General features: G+C 40.4%; 1 protein-coding gene and 1 long non-coding RNA gene across 9 annotated transcripts in view; one reads left to right on the top strand and one right to left on the bottom strand.

The window, feature by feature from the left end:
• Positions 1-39: 39 nt before the first annotated feature.
• LOC309667181 overlaps positions 40-18428 on the top strand; it is a 42618-nt gene continuing 24229 nt past the window's right edge. The window contains exon 1 of the long non-coding RNA XR_014267590.1: positions 40-1205. This is a non-coding gene — a long non-coding RNA (uncharacterized lncRNA). The remainder of the gene's footprint in view (positions 1206-18428) is intronic.
• The window catches only part of PPIL6 (peptidylprolyl isomerase like 6), a gene marked incomplete at its 5' end in the record, with an annotated part of 37319 nt that continues 24387 nt past the window's right edge, over positions 5497-18428 (bottom strand). For 7 of the 8 annotated variants that reach the window (XM_082475428.1, XM_082475426.1, XM_082475427.1 and 4 more), the window contains 2 exons: positions 5497-7626; positions 12450-12585. In XM_082475428.1, coding sequence (XP_082331554.1) covers positions 7515-7626; positions 12450-12585 — 248 coding nt within the window. In that variant the 3' untranslated portion in view covers positions 5497-7514. Of the gene's footprint in view, positions 7627-12438; positions 12586-18428 lie in introns of all 8 variants that reach the window. The other variant, XM_082475429.1, reaches the window with a different exon arrangement.

Below are 18428 nucleotides of genomic sequence, written 5' to 3'. Positions count from 1 at the left end.
ATTTTCCCCCCAGCGACTGTACTGGCCAAGCGAAGAAACTGCCTAGACACAGGAACCTCTTTTATTTGCCCTCAGGTTGCCATACAGGGCACGGCTGGGCTTTTCTCATTCCTGCAATAGAGAAGGCTCCCCCCCGGCTTGGATGGAACAACCTACATGATGTGGCGACTGCGTCCTCGCGAACGGCCAGCTTGGTCCCACGTGACCTCCGGGGCCGCATCTCCCAGACCTGAGACCCGCTGGGCGGAAGTTGTTTTCAGGCGTTTCGTTGAGAAAGAATTAAGTTTGTACTGTCCTCCCGCGTTCCCAACGTGCTTGCATAAGTATCCTTCGTAGGACCCGCGCTTTTTTCCTTCAAAGTCGATTTTCTTGGAATTCTATAACCTTGTGCTGGGACACCCCAGGGAAATGGAGGCACCACGCGGTTAAGGAGTTTCTGCTCCGCCGCCCACGTAATGTGAGCGGCTGAAACACCGAAAGCGGTCTCCTGCCTTCCAGCCGGGAACGCACACTGTCTACCTCTGTCACGCCTTCCCACCCTGACTTATCTGAATTTCGTGACGATTTCAGTTAGCGGTAGCAGCAGCCAGTCTGTGCCACCGCTGTAGTCGAAGAATCAAAGACGCTATGGGTTGGAAATCCATCTGGTCTGTTCCCACCCCTACTTTACAGATGAAGAAACCGAAACTTAGAAAAGTGACTTGACCGAAAGGCACAATTGCTTGGCGTCAGGGCCGGATTTCGAAATGCCTGTTAATATTCTGTCACTGCTCAGGCTTTTAGTAAGGGTGAGCGCCATCTGATGCCCAACTCACAAAAATATTCACAAGTGCAGCCATGCTTGTATCAAATGGTAAAACTTAGGTTATAAAAGCTGTATTTAACGCTGTTTTCAGCTATTTGTATTTATCATCTAATTTTAATTACGTGCATTTAGTCTAATAAAATAACAACATCAGTTGCTTTTGAGATCTGCTTTTCTATGGAAACCCCAAAAAAGAAGACTGCATAAGCGCTTTATCATTTTTTACCTAAACTTGAAGGCTTTCCTAACCCTAAAATCGAATCAGTGGGATCCTTCTGTACCCTCAGGACTATGAATATTTGTTCCATCAACTACACTAGTTGGAGATTTGCTTGGATGTAAACAAGAAACGGTTTTTGACTGATCCAACCTACGGCCAGAAGCGTGAGAGTACAGCCAAGTAAGTGAGGTCTCATTATCAGCCTTCAAACAAAGAAAGGTATTTCTTTTCTCAGGATACTTCTCACACGGTATTTATTTAGCACATAACCATCTGACACCAGACCAAATGAAGGCACGAGTCAGCTTTTTTTTTTTTAATATTTATTTATTCATTTGGTTGCGCCGCGTCTTGGTGGTGGCTCACGGGCTCCTTAGTTGTGGCATGCATACTCTTACTTGTGGCATGCATGTGGGATCTAGTTCCCTGACCAGGGATTGAACCCCGACCCCCTGCATTTGGAGCACAGAGTCTTAACCACTGCGCCACCAGGGAAGTCCCTCACTGTAGTTTTGATTTGCATTTCTCTAATAATTAGCCATATTCAGCATCTTTTCATGTGCCTGTTGGCCATCTGTATGTCTTTTTTGGAGAGATGTCTTGTTTAGATCTTCTGCCCATTTTTTGATACAGTTGTTTATTTTTTTTGTTACTGAGTTCCATGAGCTGTTTATATATTTTGGAAATTAAGCCCTTGTCGGTTGCATCCTTTGCAAATATTTTCTCCCAGTCCGCAGGTTGTTTTTTCGTTTTGTTTATGGCTTCCTTTGCTGTGCAAAAGCTTATACATTTGATTAGGTCCCATTTGCTTACTTTTGTCTTTGTTTATTTTGCCTTGGGAGACTGACCTAAGAAAACGTTGCTACGATTTATGTCAGAAAATGTTTTGCCTATGTTCTCTTCTAGGAGTTTTATGGTGTCATGCCATATTTAAGTTAAGCCATTTTGATTTTATTTTTGTGTATGATGTGAGGTAGTGTTCTAACTTCATTGATTTACATGCGTATAATACAGTTTTAACATGTATTAAACCTTGTGTAATATTTAAATAACTTTCAACAAAATTAGAGAAGGATTGTAATAAGTCAAATATTAACAGTGAGCTAAAACTGTATATTCATATTCTTACTGTTCACACTGTGATTAGGGTTGGTGATAAAATACTAGATGCTCTCCACTTTGACTATGGTATTTCCTTGATAATTGTTCCAGGGTTTCATAGGGGAGCATTATACTTTAAAGCAGGTGTTCTCAACCTTGGCTGAAAATAGGAACCACCCAGACGCTTTGAAAAATACTGATGCCTGGGTACTGATTTAATTCATCTGGAATAAAGTCTGGGCATCAGGAGTTGTAAAAACTCCCCGGGTGTTTCTTGTCTGCAGCTTAGGTTGCAAACTACTGCTTTACCCTTGCTTCTCAAAGCGTGGTTCATGAACCAATACCATTCATACCACTTGAAAACTTGTTAGAAATGCAGGTCAGGCCTCACCTCAGACCTCCTGAATCACAATCTTCATTTTAACGAGATCCATATGTGCACCTATTAAAGTCTGAGAAGACTGCTTTACACTATAACCTGTGGAGAACTATTCTATTCTCCTAAGTGGCTGCAATTCTTAGTGGTGAATCCTCTACAGAATTACATCAAGCAAGACATATTGTGAAGTTTTTGTTTCTTTATTTGGGTTTTTGCTTGTTTTACAAAGATATGTAAGGTTATGGTACAAGCAACACAAAACTACTGGATATGCAGGAGTCTTGGAGCCCAGCCTAGGTTCCCTTTAGGCTGGCACTTGAGACACATTTATTTTTATTTCTATACTGCTTTAAATCCTGGGCAGGCTAGGGCTTTTCCCATTGTATCTCTTAGTCCTTTAGGAAACAGAACGAAGACTTGTTAATAACTCATTCCTTAGGAACAACCCCCAAGTTCAAAGTAAACTACACCCAGGCAGCTTTCTGATATCCAGCATTACCTACTACTTCCCCCTGTGCCCAGGCATCCTTTGTGCTCCTCCCAATCCTGTCTTGTAGCGCTGCTTTTCAGCCGGAACACACCCTGATGGATATTCTGCTTATTAAAATGTTCAACTGATTCTGTACTGAATGGTAAAGAGCACTGCCTGAGCAGCCCAAGGGTCTCAGTCACTCTTCTGAAACCCCAGACTGCCCTGTTGCCTCTCTAGAAGCGGAGGGCTCACTTCCAGCCCATCCAAGAGCTCTAGGACCCTGCACCAGGCCTCTAGTTGCTGTCCCTTCTGATTGGTCAGTGTTTGCATACCTCCCTGCTGCTTTGATGAAATCAAAGTTTCTTGTCTCATCATTTTTTCTCATTCTTTTCTGTTGTCACACTTTAGTGTTTAATAACTTTTATATTTGTTCTGCATACCTGTATGCCACAAGTCTCTCATGTATCTATGACTTTCATATATCCCAGTGGTTCTTAACGTGTGGTCTCCAGGCCAGCAGATCAGCATCACCTGGTACGTGTTAAAAATGCAAATTCTCCAACCCACTCCAGATCCACTGAACCGGGAACTGGTGTGAGGCCCAGGAATCTGTGTTTTAATAGGCTCAAGCATTTCTGATGCTCACTGAAGTAGAAGAACGTATGATTCACCACGTTTTCAAAGCCCCCCATCAAGTGTCAGACTTTGTAATTTGTGTCTTATGTGTTACTACTGAGTTTGTTACATTTTGTATGATGTATAAAATTTATTGGAGACACGGACCAACTAGATTTGCAAGTTTAAGCTGCGATTCCATTTTGGGAAGGGTAGTGCATGGTATAAGCAATATGGTAGTTTAAAAAACGAGTTTGCATGAGGGAAAGAGTATCACTAGGTTGGCAGAGATTAATTTTAATTTTGAGGATATACCTTTGAATTAATTCAGTCAACTGGAAATTAGTATGTTAGCGAGAATAGCTAACACTGAGCATGACAGGGACTCTTGCTGTTCCTTGAAATGATGATGACGTTCTTTCTGTCAGTGGCAGTGTCTCTGTTTTTTGCGGGTTGACATTCCAGACGGGAAGATAATTTTTATCAAATTTCTGCGACGCGTCAAGGGTCATTAGTGGTGTCTTCACAAATTATCTCAATCCTCAAACCACCATGAGATAGGTGCACCCCGATTTTACTAGTGAAATTGAAGCCCGAAAGTAGATAATGGCATTGTTATTGCTTTCATAAATTCACTCAGGGAACCACTGAAGTTTTAGAGCCCGAAGGGAGCTAACAACTTCTTTACTCCTATTTGTTCTTTTTACAAATGAAGAAAATGCAAGGTTAAGTGATTTGGGCACCATTTTGCTAGCTAGCTGGGACTGAAACAAACACACCTGATTTTAAATATGTATAAAATGTAAATAGTATGGAATCCTGAGGTTGCCCGCCTATTCATTCATTAACAAATAGCTGGCATTGTTTGGAGTTGGGGAAAACATATCCTTTAGATAGAATTTAAAATATTTATCTCAAATCTCCCAAAATAAAAAAAAAAAAAATGAAGATACCACACTCTGCTTATTCACATGGCTTGGCGTAAGACAGAGCATATGTACCTGACTTTGCCATATCAGCATTTAGGGCTAGGTCACATAACTAACATTTTGTACAAAGCATCAGAATGCCTTTACTCTCATATTTGTAGACTTGGAAAAATTTAGAATTCCTTCTGTTTAATCAAATCAGAATCTTTCATTTTGGTTAAATCAAAGTCTTATATTTGGAGTTAATCGGGATAAGCTTCTGAGTCCTTTGTAACAATCAGTTTCTCCAAACGATATAGTTAAACATAAATCATTCTAAGACAATATATTCTAAGACAGAAGTATCAGTGCATGTACCTTTAAACGATGGCAGTAAGAACCACTGCATATATAGATCTGTGACTAAAGTTTCTACACAGCCTAAAATTGGGAAGTGAGAGCAAACAAAGTGACCATGAACTTGCTTGCCATCCTTTAGGCGGTTAGCAGAGTTCTACCTTTACATTGCAGCCAAACTGAAAAATAAGGGGAGCTGGCATCAGTTTCTTACACCCATGCAAATATCCCAGTTCTTTCACAATATCAGATAGATGCTTAATGCCCTAATATACAGGTTCATTGCCAGTAAGAATTGCTCTGCTGCTTGTTATTACATGACTAATGCCTGTAATGTTTTAACCAGGACCTTTGCAATGTGTCAGTTTCTTTCATCCCGTGCTTCAGGAGTTGCTGAGAGCCTCTGCGGCAAGCCCAGCGCCCCTTTGTTTGAGGTGTCACCAGTGTGACTGGAGGAACCCCTCCAAAGGCCCAGGGAGTGGATCCGGAGGCTTCATACAAACAGCTTGAATTCTCAGGTTGGCCAAAACTCCTAAGAGCAGAAGAAGAGGAGATACCTCCTCTTCAGTGTTTCCCAGATCTGGCTGTTAATCAGTCATTGAAGAGTTTTTTAAAAATACAAGTTCCTAGACAACACCCTGAAGGTCATATACCAGGATTTTATTAATCATACGTGTATCGAACACTTACAGCATAATTGGTCATATTCTAGATCCTGTCTACAAATTCCTGATCCCCTGAACCCTCACAGCAGCTCTGTGTGGTAGGTACTACTGTTTTGAGATGAGGCAATAGAGGCACAATGAAGTTCTTACCTGAGTTCATGCAGCAAGGGAAGGGCAGAGCCAGGATTCAAACTCAGGCTGTCTGGCTCTAGAACACACATTCTTAACATTCTGCTGCCCCTGGGTCACTTGAGAACGTGACACAGGCAGTACGCTTCCTCCCCATCCACCTCAGATCTTAGGATAGAACCATATGGCAATAGCAATGAAGCTGTTATTAGAAAGAGAGAGAGAGGAAGGGAGGGAGGGAGAGAGAGAGAGACAGGAAAAGAGAGAAAGAGGGCAGAGAGAGAAAAAGAGAGAGGGAAGGAGAGAGAAAGAAAGGAAGGAAGGGAGGAGGATAGATGTATATATAGATGCCCGATGGCAGGAGTTAGGGATGGTGGGGAGCAAGGGAGTAGGTTAACTGTAAAGGGCTAGTCCGAGGGAGGTTTTTGTGGTGCTGAAAAAGTTCTGTGTCTTTATTGTGGTGCCAGTCACACAGATCTACAATATACAGGATAAGATGACAACTCTGCCATTGTCAGTTGCCTGGTTTTGATGTTATACTATAGTGTAAGATAGGACCCCTGGGGAAACGGTGATCTGTACACAGGACTGCTCTGTTCTATTTTTGCAATTACTTGTGAATCTATAATCATTTCAAAATTAAAAATTTCTAAAAATCCTTTGCCTCCCTTTGGCAAGCCCCAAGTCAATTAGGGGGCTGTCTCCTTAAGATCAGCTCAAAGAGAGATTGTGCTTGGAAGACAGACCTTCACTTAAGGGCAAGAAAAGTGCAGTGGGTCTGGGCAGAGCAGCAGTTCGACAGCAGTGGTGGCGGCAGCTGAGCGGGGTCACCACTAACAGAGGCAAGCACCTCACTGACTGCAAAAAGGGGGCTGAAACATGTTGCTTATGTCTTGCAGTGATTCCCGAGTGACCAGTGCCCAGGTGGCTTAAATAAGAACCTCTGGGGAGAGAGCTAAGCGAATGCGCAGAATCCCTGTCCCACATCTAGAGACTCTGCAGGGCAGGGACAGGGTCCAGTAGTCTTTGTTGAAAAACTTCCCTAGGTGACATGGGTTTGAGAATCTCAGCTTAAGGAGCAGCTGATAAAGCTGGATCCCAGGAACATCTCAGGAGTCCACCACCACAGGGACTCTAACCGAGGCCCTTGGTTTTCATAGAGTTGGTATGGCTCAGAGACAAGCATTCTATTCATAAAACCATCTAAAGTGTATATCCTTCTCTGAATGTCATGTATAAACAACAAAATATTACAATGAATTTTTTTCTGTTGGCTCTCTTCTATTTGGTTATTTACCAATTTTCTTATGGCAGAAATATAATTACAGACACCAACATAATTCTGTTATAGGTACAAATGTTTTAGGATTCAAAGGCCATTAGGTACTGCTGCTAAATTAAGAATGGTTTTGGCTACAAGTAACAATAATCGACCAAGAAACAGGGATCTGTTTGTCTCAGATAGCAAGAAATCTAGACATAGGGAGTTGCTGGTATTGGTCCCGCAGCTCAAGAATTGGGGCTGACACCTCTGTTGTTCTCTTGGCCTTTCCTTCATGGCTCCAGCCTCTCTGCATTCAAGACTGGATAGAGGGGAAGGGGCAGGACCACTGGCATTCTGCTGCTGTCTTACTGGCCAGAACAGTATCCCATGGCTACTCCTAGCTGCAAGGGAGGCTGGAAAATTGTGTATTTTGCTTTAGGCAAGAAAGGAAAATGGGGAGGGATTGGGTGTTGGGAGAGCTAACCTACAGCGTCCGCCACAGCTTTCAAATCAAATTTTAACAAGCACTGTTTAATTAAATCTAGAAACAGCTGATCAGATGTACAATAAAAAATTGTCAGAAAATACTGATACGAAGGTTAGGCATAAAGCTCTCCACTGTCAATAATTACACATTGTTGTATTGGTCTTTCATTCTCTGTTGGAACCAATTCTAGTTGATGAAGAACATCTGTTCCTTCAATCAATTGCCTATATAGGAGAACAGAATGGAAAATTCAGTCAGTCATAAATTTTCACATTTAGCTTACATCCCTAAATTGAGTCCTATCTAGCTTCGCTAAGGCTGTTTCCTACAAATTAAATTAACATCAGTCATAAATACCTTAAATAGCTCTAGATATGTCCACTTTGCCATGCTCCTCCACACCTGCTCCGGGACCCTTCCAGTCTGTTATCCTCACTGCCATCAGAGCGATCTTTTAAAAATGCTAATGTGGTCTCACCTCCCCCACTTAAAACACTTCTATAATTTCCCATCATCCTTATGATAAAGACCAAAGGTCTCTCCCATGGCCGGCCTCCCCACTCCCCTCGAGGGTGCCTTGCAGCATGCTCCCTTGCTCTGTCGGCTCCAGCCAGACTGGCTCTCAGCACTTCAGCCACCGCCGCATGTGCCCTTCCTGCCACAGCTATCTCCTTTGCTCTTGCCTCCCTCTGTCCCCTGGCCTGGTCACCTCCTGGCCTTCCTTCCGATCTTAGCCATCACTACCTTGGGGGATGTTTCCCAGACATCGCCCCCCTCCCCGCCCCGCTTATGTCAAGTTCCCCCTCTCCCTTATAGGAGTGATCAGGGATAAATTTGACATTTATTTCTATGCTTCTTGGATTAATTTCTGATTCTCCCCTGAGGGCAGAGATCATGCTTTTGCATAGTGCTCAGTGCCTGGCACAGAGTGGGCACCTCATTGCCATCCACTGAATACATGAATAAAAGACAGCCCAGAGCCATGCTAGTTCAGGTCTGTGTACATGTTCGCTGGCCACAAGCCAGAACTCCCCGAGTGGAACTAGACTTCTGATGGTTCTCTCAACTAAAAAAAGGCAGCAGAGGCCAGAGAGATAGCTCTAAACATAGGACTGTGCCCTCTGCCAGTGTTTGGGTTGAAGCAGTGGTTAAGGGGAAGGTGCAATTTCCATTTCATGATCCTTTACGGGGACAGTGTCAGTGCTGACACTGACCATCTCTAGTCATTTCTTTTCTGGAGGGCTCTATTTTTGCCATCCCAATTAGAAAACATGACACAGAGCAGGACACAAGATACATTCTGAGGATGAAGAGCAGGGAATAAATGGACAGATTCACCTCTGTCCAAAGAGGCTGTGAAGCCTATTCTCCACATTGGTTTCACAAATACTGAATGGGCACCTACTGTGTGCACCTTTCCACTGTGACAGGTGTTAGGGCACAGAGTAAGTGAGACTCAGTTCCTATTTCAAGTTGTTCACAGTGTGCCAAAGAGGACAAAGAGGCAGTTTGATTTTGGTAGTTAGGGGGGTATTTCTGACCTAAGCCTTGAACGGGATTTTGGCAGACTGAAGGAAGGCAGAACGTAACAAGACAAGCAAAGGCCCAGAGGCTGTTCTGGGAGGGATGGTACTCTGGTCTGGCTGCAGCTCAGCTGCCATGTTCAAAGCTTCCAAATCTACATCTCTAGCGCTTGCCCAGCTTGAATACCTACTCCTGGTATTCAGGAGTTGCCACCTGCCTGTCATACAGGTATCTTCACTTGAAACATAACTTGTCCACCTTGAATTCATGATCTTCTCTCCCATATCCTCCTTCTTGTATCCTCTACTGTGGTGAATGGCACCAGCCATCCAACCAGTTCCAAAATCCTAGGAGTTCCTCCACATCTTCACTGCCCAATATGGTAGCCAATAGCCACAGGTGGCTACTTAAATTAAATTAAATTAATTAAATTTAGTTCCTCAGTTGCACTTGCCACATTTCAAGTGCTAAGTGGCTTATGTGGCTAGTGGCTGTCATATTGGGCAGCACAGATCATAGTACATTTCCATCACTGCGAAAGTTCTGTTAGATACCATTGCTCTATACCTTTCCATAACCTCACCACCAACATCTAAATAGTCATAAAGTCTTGTTGAATCTAATTTCCAAATATCTTTTGAATTTTTCCATTTATCCCCTGCTTATCTGTACTGCCAGTGCCTTAGACTAGGACTTCATTTATGGCCTACTATTACCATTGCTTTTTTTTTTTTTAACATCCTTATTGGAGTATAATTGCTTTACAATGGTGTGTTCGTTTCTGCTGTATAACAAAGTGAATCAGCTATAGTATACATATATCCCCATACCCCCTCTTGCATCTCCCTCCCACCCTCCCTATCCCACCCCTCTAGGTGGTTACCATCGTTTCTTAACTGGCCTTTCTACCTTCATTTTCATCCTTTGCCAATTAATTCCTCACTTCTGCTAAAAAGAGATTTTTTTCAGAACAAGAACCTGGTCATGTTGCTCCCAATTAAAAATTCTCCCATGGCTTCCCAGCCCCTTCAGGTGGGGGTCTGTGCTCAGCAGCATGGCACCCACAGCCCTTTGAGAGCCGGGACTTGGCTGTCTCATCTTCTCCAGCCTCTACTCTCTCCATTTCCCCCTGGGCTCTAAGCTCTAGCCAAACTAAATGACTGGTAGATAGGATACTCCTTAGGGTCTCTCTACGGAGGTTCTTCACTCTTTCTAAAATTTATTTTACTCACTTTGATTTCCAGCCTTCTCTATCTGGCTGACTTCTACATGACTTTCAGTACTCATTTCACCTTCTCATGAAGCTTCCCATGACTCCTCCCCACTTTAGGGGTCCCTTATAATTAATTAATTCCTCCCCAGCACTATCCCCAACATATACCCCTTTGACCTATGTATGTGTGAATGGAGATCTTACAGGCTTATATTTTGGTATTCTTTCCCTGTGAAACCACAGGGCAGGGCCATCAACAAGACTGTGGGTTGATGCAATCTCCCCTAAAGGGCATTCCCAGTGTCATCCATCTGAAGACAAGGCAAGTTCATGTACCAGAAACTAGGGCTTGGAAGGAGGGTCTGTCTCAAATAGGAAAGGAAATTTCTGTCTCTCTCTGGACCTTGCTAACCATGTCTGGGCTTCTGGAAGCTCAGATGAACCTGCGGGTGCCCTGTGATGATAGGGGAGAGAAAGCATCTTCCACTAGAGGCAGCTCTACAGCAGGGAAGGAGGGTATCCCTGAAGGAGTTAGTTATATTTTGTCAGATTATCTAGTTGCCTATTATGGTATTACTTTTCTGCTTCTCGCCTAGCGTTCTGTCAGGTGTCATTTAAATATTTCAGCCCAGACTCAGCTGTAACTTGGAGGCTTAAGGGAAAAAAATTGAGATTATACTTAGGCTAGAGCAATAAAAGCAGTGCAGCGCCTCCCTGAGGCCAGTGTGTTGGTGATAACGAATTAGTGCGAGAGATTCCCCTAAAGATGAATCACATAGAAAAAGGCAATCACCAAAAGGAGACCAAGCACTCCTCCTCTCCACTACCATCCTGTAGGATCTGCATTGGCTTTTACTAAGGAGTTGGAGGGTACTTATTGCCTTGCCCTCTCTCCTGTATTCCCAGTGCACTCTTTACAGGGCTTGCATGTTCATGTCTCACTGTCTTACAGTTGTTGGGTTTTCCAACACACTATATAGGCTCCCCGAAGGGCGGAAGTTGTGCCACATCACTCTTGCCCCAGGACTGAGCACCGGGACTAGCACTTGTTAGGTGCCTAATAAAATGCTGGTGGAATGAATGGGTCAGAAGGCCAGCAGCAGTGAAGGCTGAAAAAAGATGCGGGGCCAGAGGGTGGAGGACCTGCAATGCCGCTCTGAACTCTAGGCTCTATGCATCTGTGGGTGGAGGTGGTGAAGGAGGCACTAAATTTTTTAAAGTAGTCACGTTTGCGTTTGAGAAAGGTACCTTTTGGAAGGATATAAAGGATCACCTAAGCATATGGTTGAAGGCAAGATACTACCAGCAAGATGACAGGAAGATATTTAAAAGATCTAAGAAATTGTAAGAATTATTTGGATTTAAAAAATAATGGAAGAATGCATTTCAAAATCAGAATATAGTTTATTAAGACCAGGAAAGATGGAGGAAAATGCATTATTTTAGCTTATGTAGCTGTTAAAATCATCTCTTTAAAGAAATCTCCTTTGGATGAAAATATACTTTCTGCTTTTTCAACCTGGAAATATCACCTGCATTACACTGAAGGAATAATTGTGCTTAAATTTTTTTTTTAATTGTGCTTAAAATTAACATTGGCCTGGAATTTTTTCTGAGGATGAAGAGTCAGTAATTATCCCTGTGGAGTAGCTGGAATAATCTAATATTCAGAAAAGTTCTGACGCCTTATACATCATTTCAGGAAAGACAAAGTAAGCTTCAATTTATATTCATTTCAGTAATCAAACAGAGATATGAAACACGGGAGTGATGAAAAGTATAGTCACCATCCATATTCGGTCCACATGCCTATAAGCATCTTGCTAATAATATTCTAGTAATTATTACCTGAGATATTTCCATATTTTAAATTGCTCAGTAAAATAAAAAGTTACTTGTAGCTTGGACGATTTTATCTCTCTCTTCACAATGTTCATGGACAATTACATAAATGGCTTCACCTCACTTCTGCATCTAAATATATCTAGATTATTAAGAACTATGGTGTTAATAGTTACTAAGAATTGACAGTATCCTGAAGATCCATAGAAGGATGGATGCTGGATGGATGGATGGATGCACAGGACATTATAATGGCTGTGCCGAAATGGTTTCCGTGTTTATTATAGATAGCAAGCTTCTTATGAAATACTTACTTCTGAACATGTTTGTCTACAGTATTTGTATTACTTTTGCTTTTAAATTCTATTTTTAGTTACCCGTAGACTGTGTACAATACTTACCCACATCTTTCTGAACCACATTTTTACATATATGAATATTATATAGACGAACTTACAATGCACATACCCAAAAGCCACATATTTTCTGTCTAGATAGGGAGCTGCTTGTAGTGTGATGTAGAATTGTGACCCATTGCTGTGACGGCCTTTGTTGACCATTCCAAGAACTCCCCTTTTATTATGAGGAATTGAGAAGTTTTCATCTAGAAAAGACAATATGCAATAGGTCACTAAAATATTTCTATTTTCTTGATTGATAGTAATACATAAAGCACAAACAATGCTTGGTAACAAGGGTTCCCAATCATATTTAGCAATATATCCCAAATTGTAAGTATTCTATTTGTTTCATATTACTTTCACTCAACTGGGCTGTTAAAAAAGAGAAGCTGGAAAGTCTTAGATTACCTTTAGTTTATCATTAATATAGCTAAAAACAAGTGTGCTAAGAAAATAGATAATGTAAAAGGAAGAACTTGAAATTAATAATATAAAAGGAAGCACATACCTTTTTTTAGGAACAAAAGTCAGCAAACATTCTTGTATTGTTTTGGCAGTAATATTTTATTCAAACTATCAATGTGATTATTAAAAATGACTCCTTGGAAAAACCTTTCACAGGCAGACCCTTCCCCTGACAGCATCTTCTGCAGACCTCTATTATAGTCTTTAAAACACTTTATGTAATTGTTTACAGGCTGTTTCATGTTTGTGAAGGCAGGGGCTTTATCTCATCATCGCTTTACCCCCAGGGCCTCCTAGCACATTACTTGGCACATGTGTGGCCTTAAATATTGATGATGAAAATAAGTTAATTTATGCTTATTTTTAGTAGTCTTTAAATAAATTTTAATCTCAAACCTTATATGGGTTGACCAAGATTTTGTGGAAAGTTAATTTTTTTTAGTGTAAGATTAACAAGTAAAGAGAATTATACGGTGATTATCGGGCCACCATTTTCAGGAAGAACCATTTCCAGCATGAAATAAGATTTGCCTCCAAACTCAAAAACACAGAAGGAAGTAATAGAAGAGAAATTCAATAAAAGTTTTCATTCAATAACTTTATCAAATTCTGGGAATAATTGAGAGATATGAATATTAACTGTCAAGATTTTCTTAAACTACAATTGCTGACTATTCTCATTTTAAGTTTCAGAGCTAAGCCAACAAAGCAATTAAGCCATATCTATGGTGGTTACTTTTAGCTTGTTAAACTGCACACTGAATAAAGACCTCTGAAATCTTATGAAATGAAAATAAAGTATTTTTGTGCCAATATAGCTTTATAATTACATTGATACTCCATATTCATTTCAGTGGAATAGAGAATAGCCTGTTAATTTCACAGAAAATCACATGGCATAGAAATCTGCCCAAGCAGAGATTCAGAGAGTTTTAACAAAATGGTATTTGTCATTGCTCTTAGATATTATGATCAATTTTTCTTAAATTCTGAAAGTAATTGGAAAGAAAATTTATAGAGTTGTAACATTTTTACCAAAAATTCTGTGATTATGGGAGAACTTTTAAAGCATTAAGGGTGTAACTTTGTTTGAAAGAGAAATCAGTATTCACCTGCTGAAGAAAATCAGTTTCTGAATTTATTTAATATAAAACTCATTCTGATGTTTATAATGAAAGCAACTACTGCTTTCTCAAGTTTGGGGAAACTGCCTCTATTCTCTCTGATAAGGGAATAAGCAGACAATTTGGGACATTTCTATATAATTTTCTGAAGACAATAATGTCAAGTAGAAATTGGACTTGAATCCTGCAACATCAATTTTTTAAACCTACTGCCCTAATTTTACCAGCATATTTAAATAATAATAGCTTTTCACTAATCATTTATTGTTATATAAAAGTAAATTGGGTGTGCTACCTAGCATTTTTAAACTGCTGCTTTAATGAAATATTTTATTTTTTATATTTTTAATTGAAGTATAGTTAATTTACAGTATTATATTAGTTTCAGGTATACAGCATAGTGATTCAGTATTTTTACAGATTATATTCCATTAAAAGTTATTACAAGATAATGGCTATAATTCCCTGTGCTATATAAGATATCCTTGTTTTTCTGTTTTATACATAGGGGTATGTATCTCTTAATCTCATATCCCTACCTTGCCCTTCCCCCCTTCCCTCTCCCCTCTGGTAACCACTAGTTTGTTCTCTATATCTGTGAGTCTGTCTCTGTTTTGTTATATACATTCATTTGTATTACTTTTTAGATTCTACATATAAGTGATAACATACAGTATTTATCTTTCTTTGACTTATTTCACTAAGCATAATATTCTCTCAGTCCATTCACATTGCTACAAATGGCAGTATTTCATTCTTCTTTATCGCTGAGTAATATCCCATTGTATATATATATATGTATGTGTATATATATCTATCCCACATGTTCTTTATCCATTTATCTGTTGATGGACACTTAGGGTGCTTCCATAGCTTGGCTATTGTAAGTAGTGCTGCTTTGAACATTGGGGTGCATGTATCTTTTTGAATTAGTGTTCTTATGTTTTCTGGACATATACCCAGGAGTGGAATTGCTGGATCATATTGTAGTTCTATTTTCAGTTTTTTGAGGAACCTCCATACTGTTTTCCATAGTGGCTACACCAACTGCATTCCCACCAGTAGTGTACAAGTGTTCTTTTTCTCCACATCCTCTCCAACATTTGATATTTGTAGACTTTTTGATGATGGCCATTCTGACTGGTGTGAAGTGATACCTCAGTGTAGTTTTGATTTGCATTTCTCTAATAATTAGTGATGTTGAGCATCTTTTCACCTGCCTGTTGGCCATCTGTATGTCTTCTTTGGAAAAATGTCTATTCAGGTCTTCTACCCATTTGATAGGGTTGTTTTCTTTTTTTTTTTTGATATTGAGTTGTATGAGCTGTTTACATGTTTTGGAGATATTAACCCCCGTCGGTCATATCATTTGCAAATATTTTATCCCATTCAGTCGGTTGTCTCTTTGTTTTGCAGATGTCTTCCTTAGCTGTGCAAAAGCTTTTAAGTTTAATTAGGCTATTTGTTTATTTTTGCTTTAATTTCTTTTGCCTTAAGAAACAAAGATGCAAAGCAATCTACAGATTTAATGCACTCCCTATCAAAATACCCATGACATTTTTCACAGAACTAAAACAAATAATCCTAAAATTCATATGGAACCACAAAATACCCCAAACTGCCAAAGCAACCTTGGAAAAAAAAGAACAAAGCTGAAGGTACCATCCTCCCAGACTTCAAAATATACTACAAAACTACAGTAATCAAAACAGCATGGCACTGGCACAAAAACGGACACATAGATCAGTGGATCAGAATAAAGAGCCCAGAAATAAATCCATGCACCCATGGTCAATTAATGTACAACAAAGGAGGCAAGAATATACAATGGAGAGGAGACAGTCTCTTCAGTAAGCTGGGAAAACTGGACAGCTACATGTAAAACAATGAGATTAGAACATGCCCTCACGCTATATACAAAAATAAACTCAACATGGATTAAAGACCTAAATGTAAAACCTGAAACCATAAAACTCCTAGATGAGAACATAGGCAGAACACTCTCTTTGACATTGAAATATTTATTTTAAAACATGTTGATTGTGTACATGACGTTAGGAATAAATAGCCAAGTGTTTATCAGTACTTGAATGGATAGATTATTCGGGTATATCATAATATTAAACAGTAGTGAAAATGAGAGAATTTCAGCTATAGACGACATGGATGAATCTCATAGGCAGTGATGAACAAAAGAAACAAGACACAAAGAATGCCTGCCATATGAGTCCATTTATATAAAGTCCAAAAATAGTCAATAACTCTGTTATTTAGGGATCCATACACAAGTGTTTAACAAGAAAAGCAAGGAAAAAGTCAGGTTAGTGGTTACCTCTAATAGGGAGATGGAGTTATTATTGAGGATGGACAAATGGGGTGCTTCTGGCATGCTGGCAGTTTTTATTTCTTGACAAAGATGGTAATATGGGGGGTTGCTTTATAATTTTTTTTTAAGTTTATTTTTTTAATATATTTTAAAAAATATTTTTATTTATGTATTTACTTGGCTGCGCCTGGTTGCAGCATGTGGGATCTAGTTCCCTGACCAGGGATCGAACCCAGGCCCCCTGCATTGGCAGCACGGAGTCTTAGCCACTGGACCACCAGGGAAGTCCCTATAATTATTTTTAAATTGTACATATGCAGTTTCTCTATATAAGATAAATCTCACAATTTAAAAAAATGAATAGCCCTTAAATGGCTACCAAGACCACATTATCTTCAGTTCTTATTTCTACTAAAAAATACTTTTGTATAACTTAGTTGCATTATTGAATATTGACAGTGCATCAGGCTGTCTGCTTTTTATTAATGTTCACTTTCATTTAAAGACAAGGAGGGACTTCCCTGGTGGCACAGTGGTTGAGAATCCGCCTGCCAATGCAGGGGACACAGTTTTGAGCCCTGGTCCAGAAAGATCCCACATGCCGCAGAGCAACTAAGCCCGTGGGCCACAACTACTGAGCCTGGACTCTGGAGCCCGTGAGCTACAACTACTGAAGCCCATGCTCCTAGAGCCTGTGTTCCGCAACAAGGGAAGCCACCGCAATAAGAAGCCCGTGCACCACAACAAAGAATAGCCCCCGCTCGCTGCAACGAGAGAAAGCCCGCACGCAGCAACAAAGACCCAATGCAGCCAAAAATAAATAAATAAATAAATTTATTTAAAAAAATAATAAAGACAAGGAGATCTAGGAATTAGACAAATGGATTTTAAGTGCTATATCTGTGAATTAGGGCACATGCTAATGTTAAGAAACTGTTCTACTTAATGTAACAAGGATAATACTGTATTTAAAAAATATATTCCTTTTTTTCTTCTGCTTTTCATATAAATAACATTTTCTCTAGTCAGCTCAAGCCATGGAGTCACCAATCCTTTGAGAGTGGGAAGGATTAGGGATATTATATAAGGAATACAAGGTGGCGGCAGGAAAGGGTTGATATTCAGCTTCTAACTTCAAAACAGGATTTGGGAAGAGAAAAGAAGTTGTGATTCAAAATAAAGCAGGGCTTCCCTGGTGGCGCAGTGGTTAAGAATCTGCCTGCCAATGCAGGGGACACGGGTTCGAGCCCTGGCCCGGGAAGATCCCACATGCTGTGGAGCAACTAAGCCCGTGCACCACAACTACTGAGCCAGTGCTCTAGAGCCTGTGAGCCACAACTACTGAGCCCACGTGCCACAACTACAGAAGCCCACATGCCTAGAGCCTGTGCTCAGCAACAAGAGAAGCCACTGCAATGAGAAGCCCGTGCACCACAAGGAAGAGTAGCCCCTGCTTGCCGCAACTAGAGAAAGCCCATGCACAGCAATGAAGACCCAACGCAGCCAAAAATAAATAAATAAATTTAAAAAATAAATAAATAAATAAAGCAAAACAGACTTTCTTCAAGTTAAAAAAAAAAAGATTAACCAATTTATAAAACAATCAACTAATTGAATTATACATATATTTCATTCTTTTAAATTCACTGTGTTAAGCTTAATAAAAGTGGTTTTTGTTGTTGTGATTGTTTTTAACAAGCCCTGGGTTTCAATTCTGCACCTCATGGAAATACAGTCCAGTGAGAGAAATGTGGAGGAAGGTCTGGCTGTCAACAACGTATTAACATTCCATGTGGAGGCGGGGGTGGTGAGTATAAATGGAGGAGGGAAACCCATGCTTTAGCTGTACTGAGTACTGGTCCTGTGCTCTCTCTTTCAGCCACTCATTTCTCCTTCTGGAGCATCTCTCCTTTTCACTTGACTGTGTGAAGTGAAACACACAGACAAACTGAGGAATCAGAGTTTCCCTAAACCCACCGGGCTCCCTTGGCACCAGAGGAGCCAGGCATCCAGCTGGAGACTGAATCCCCATAGTATCTAAGGATGGGGGCAAAGGGGAATGGACGGCGGCACAGGGATGTCCAAAGGGGCAAGTGAAGAAATGAGCCAAGAGATCAGTCTCCTACTGGAC

The sequence above is a fragment of the Balaenoptera physalus genome (assembly GCF_965194825.1).
Source record: "Balaenoptera physalus genome assembly, chromosome: 9".
Lineage (NCBI taxonomy): Eukaryota > Metazoa > Chordata > Mammalia > Artiodactyla > Balaenopteridae > Balaenoptera > Balaenoptera physalus.
The sequence above is the reverse complement of the archived record's forward strand: the minus strand, read 5'-3'. Positions and strand labels throughout refer to the sequence as shown.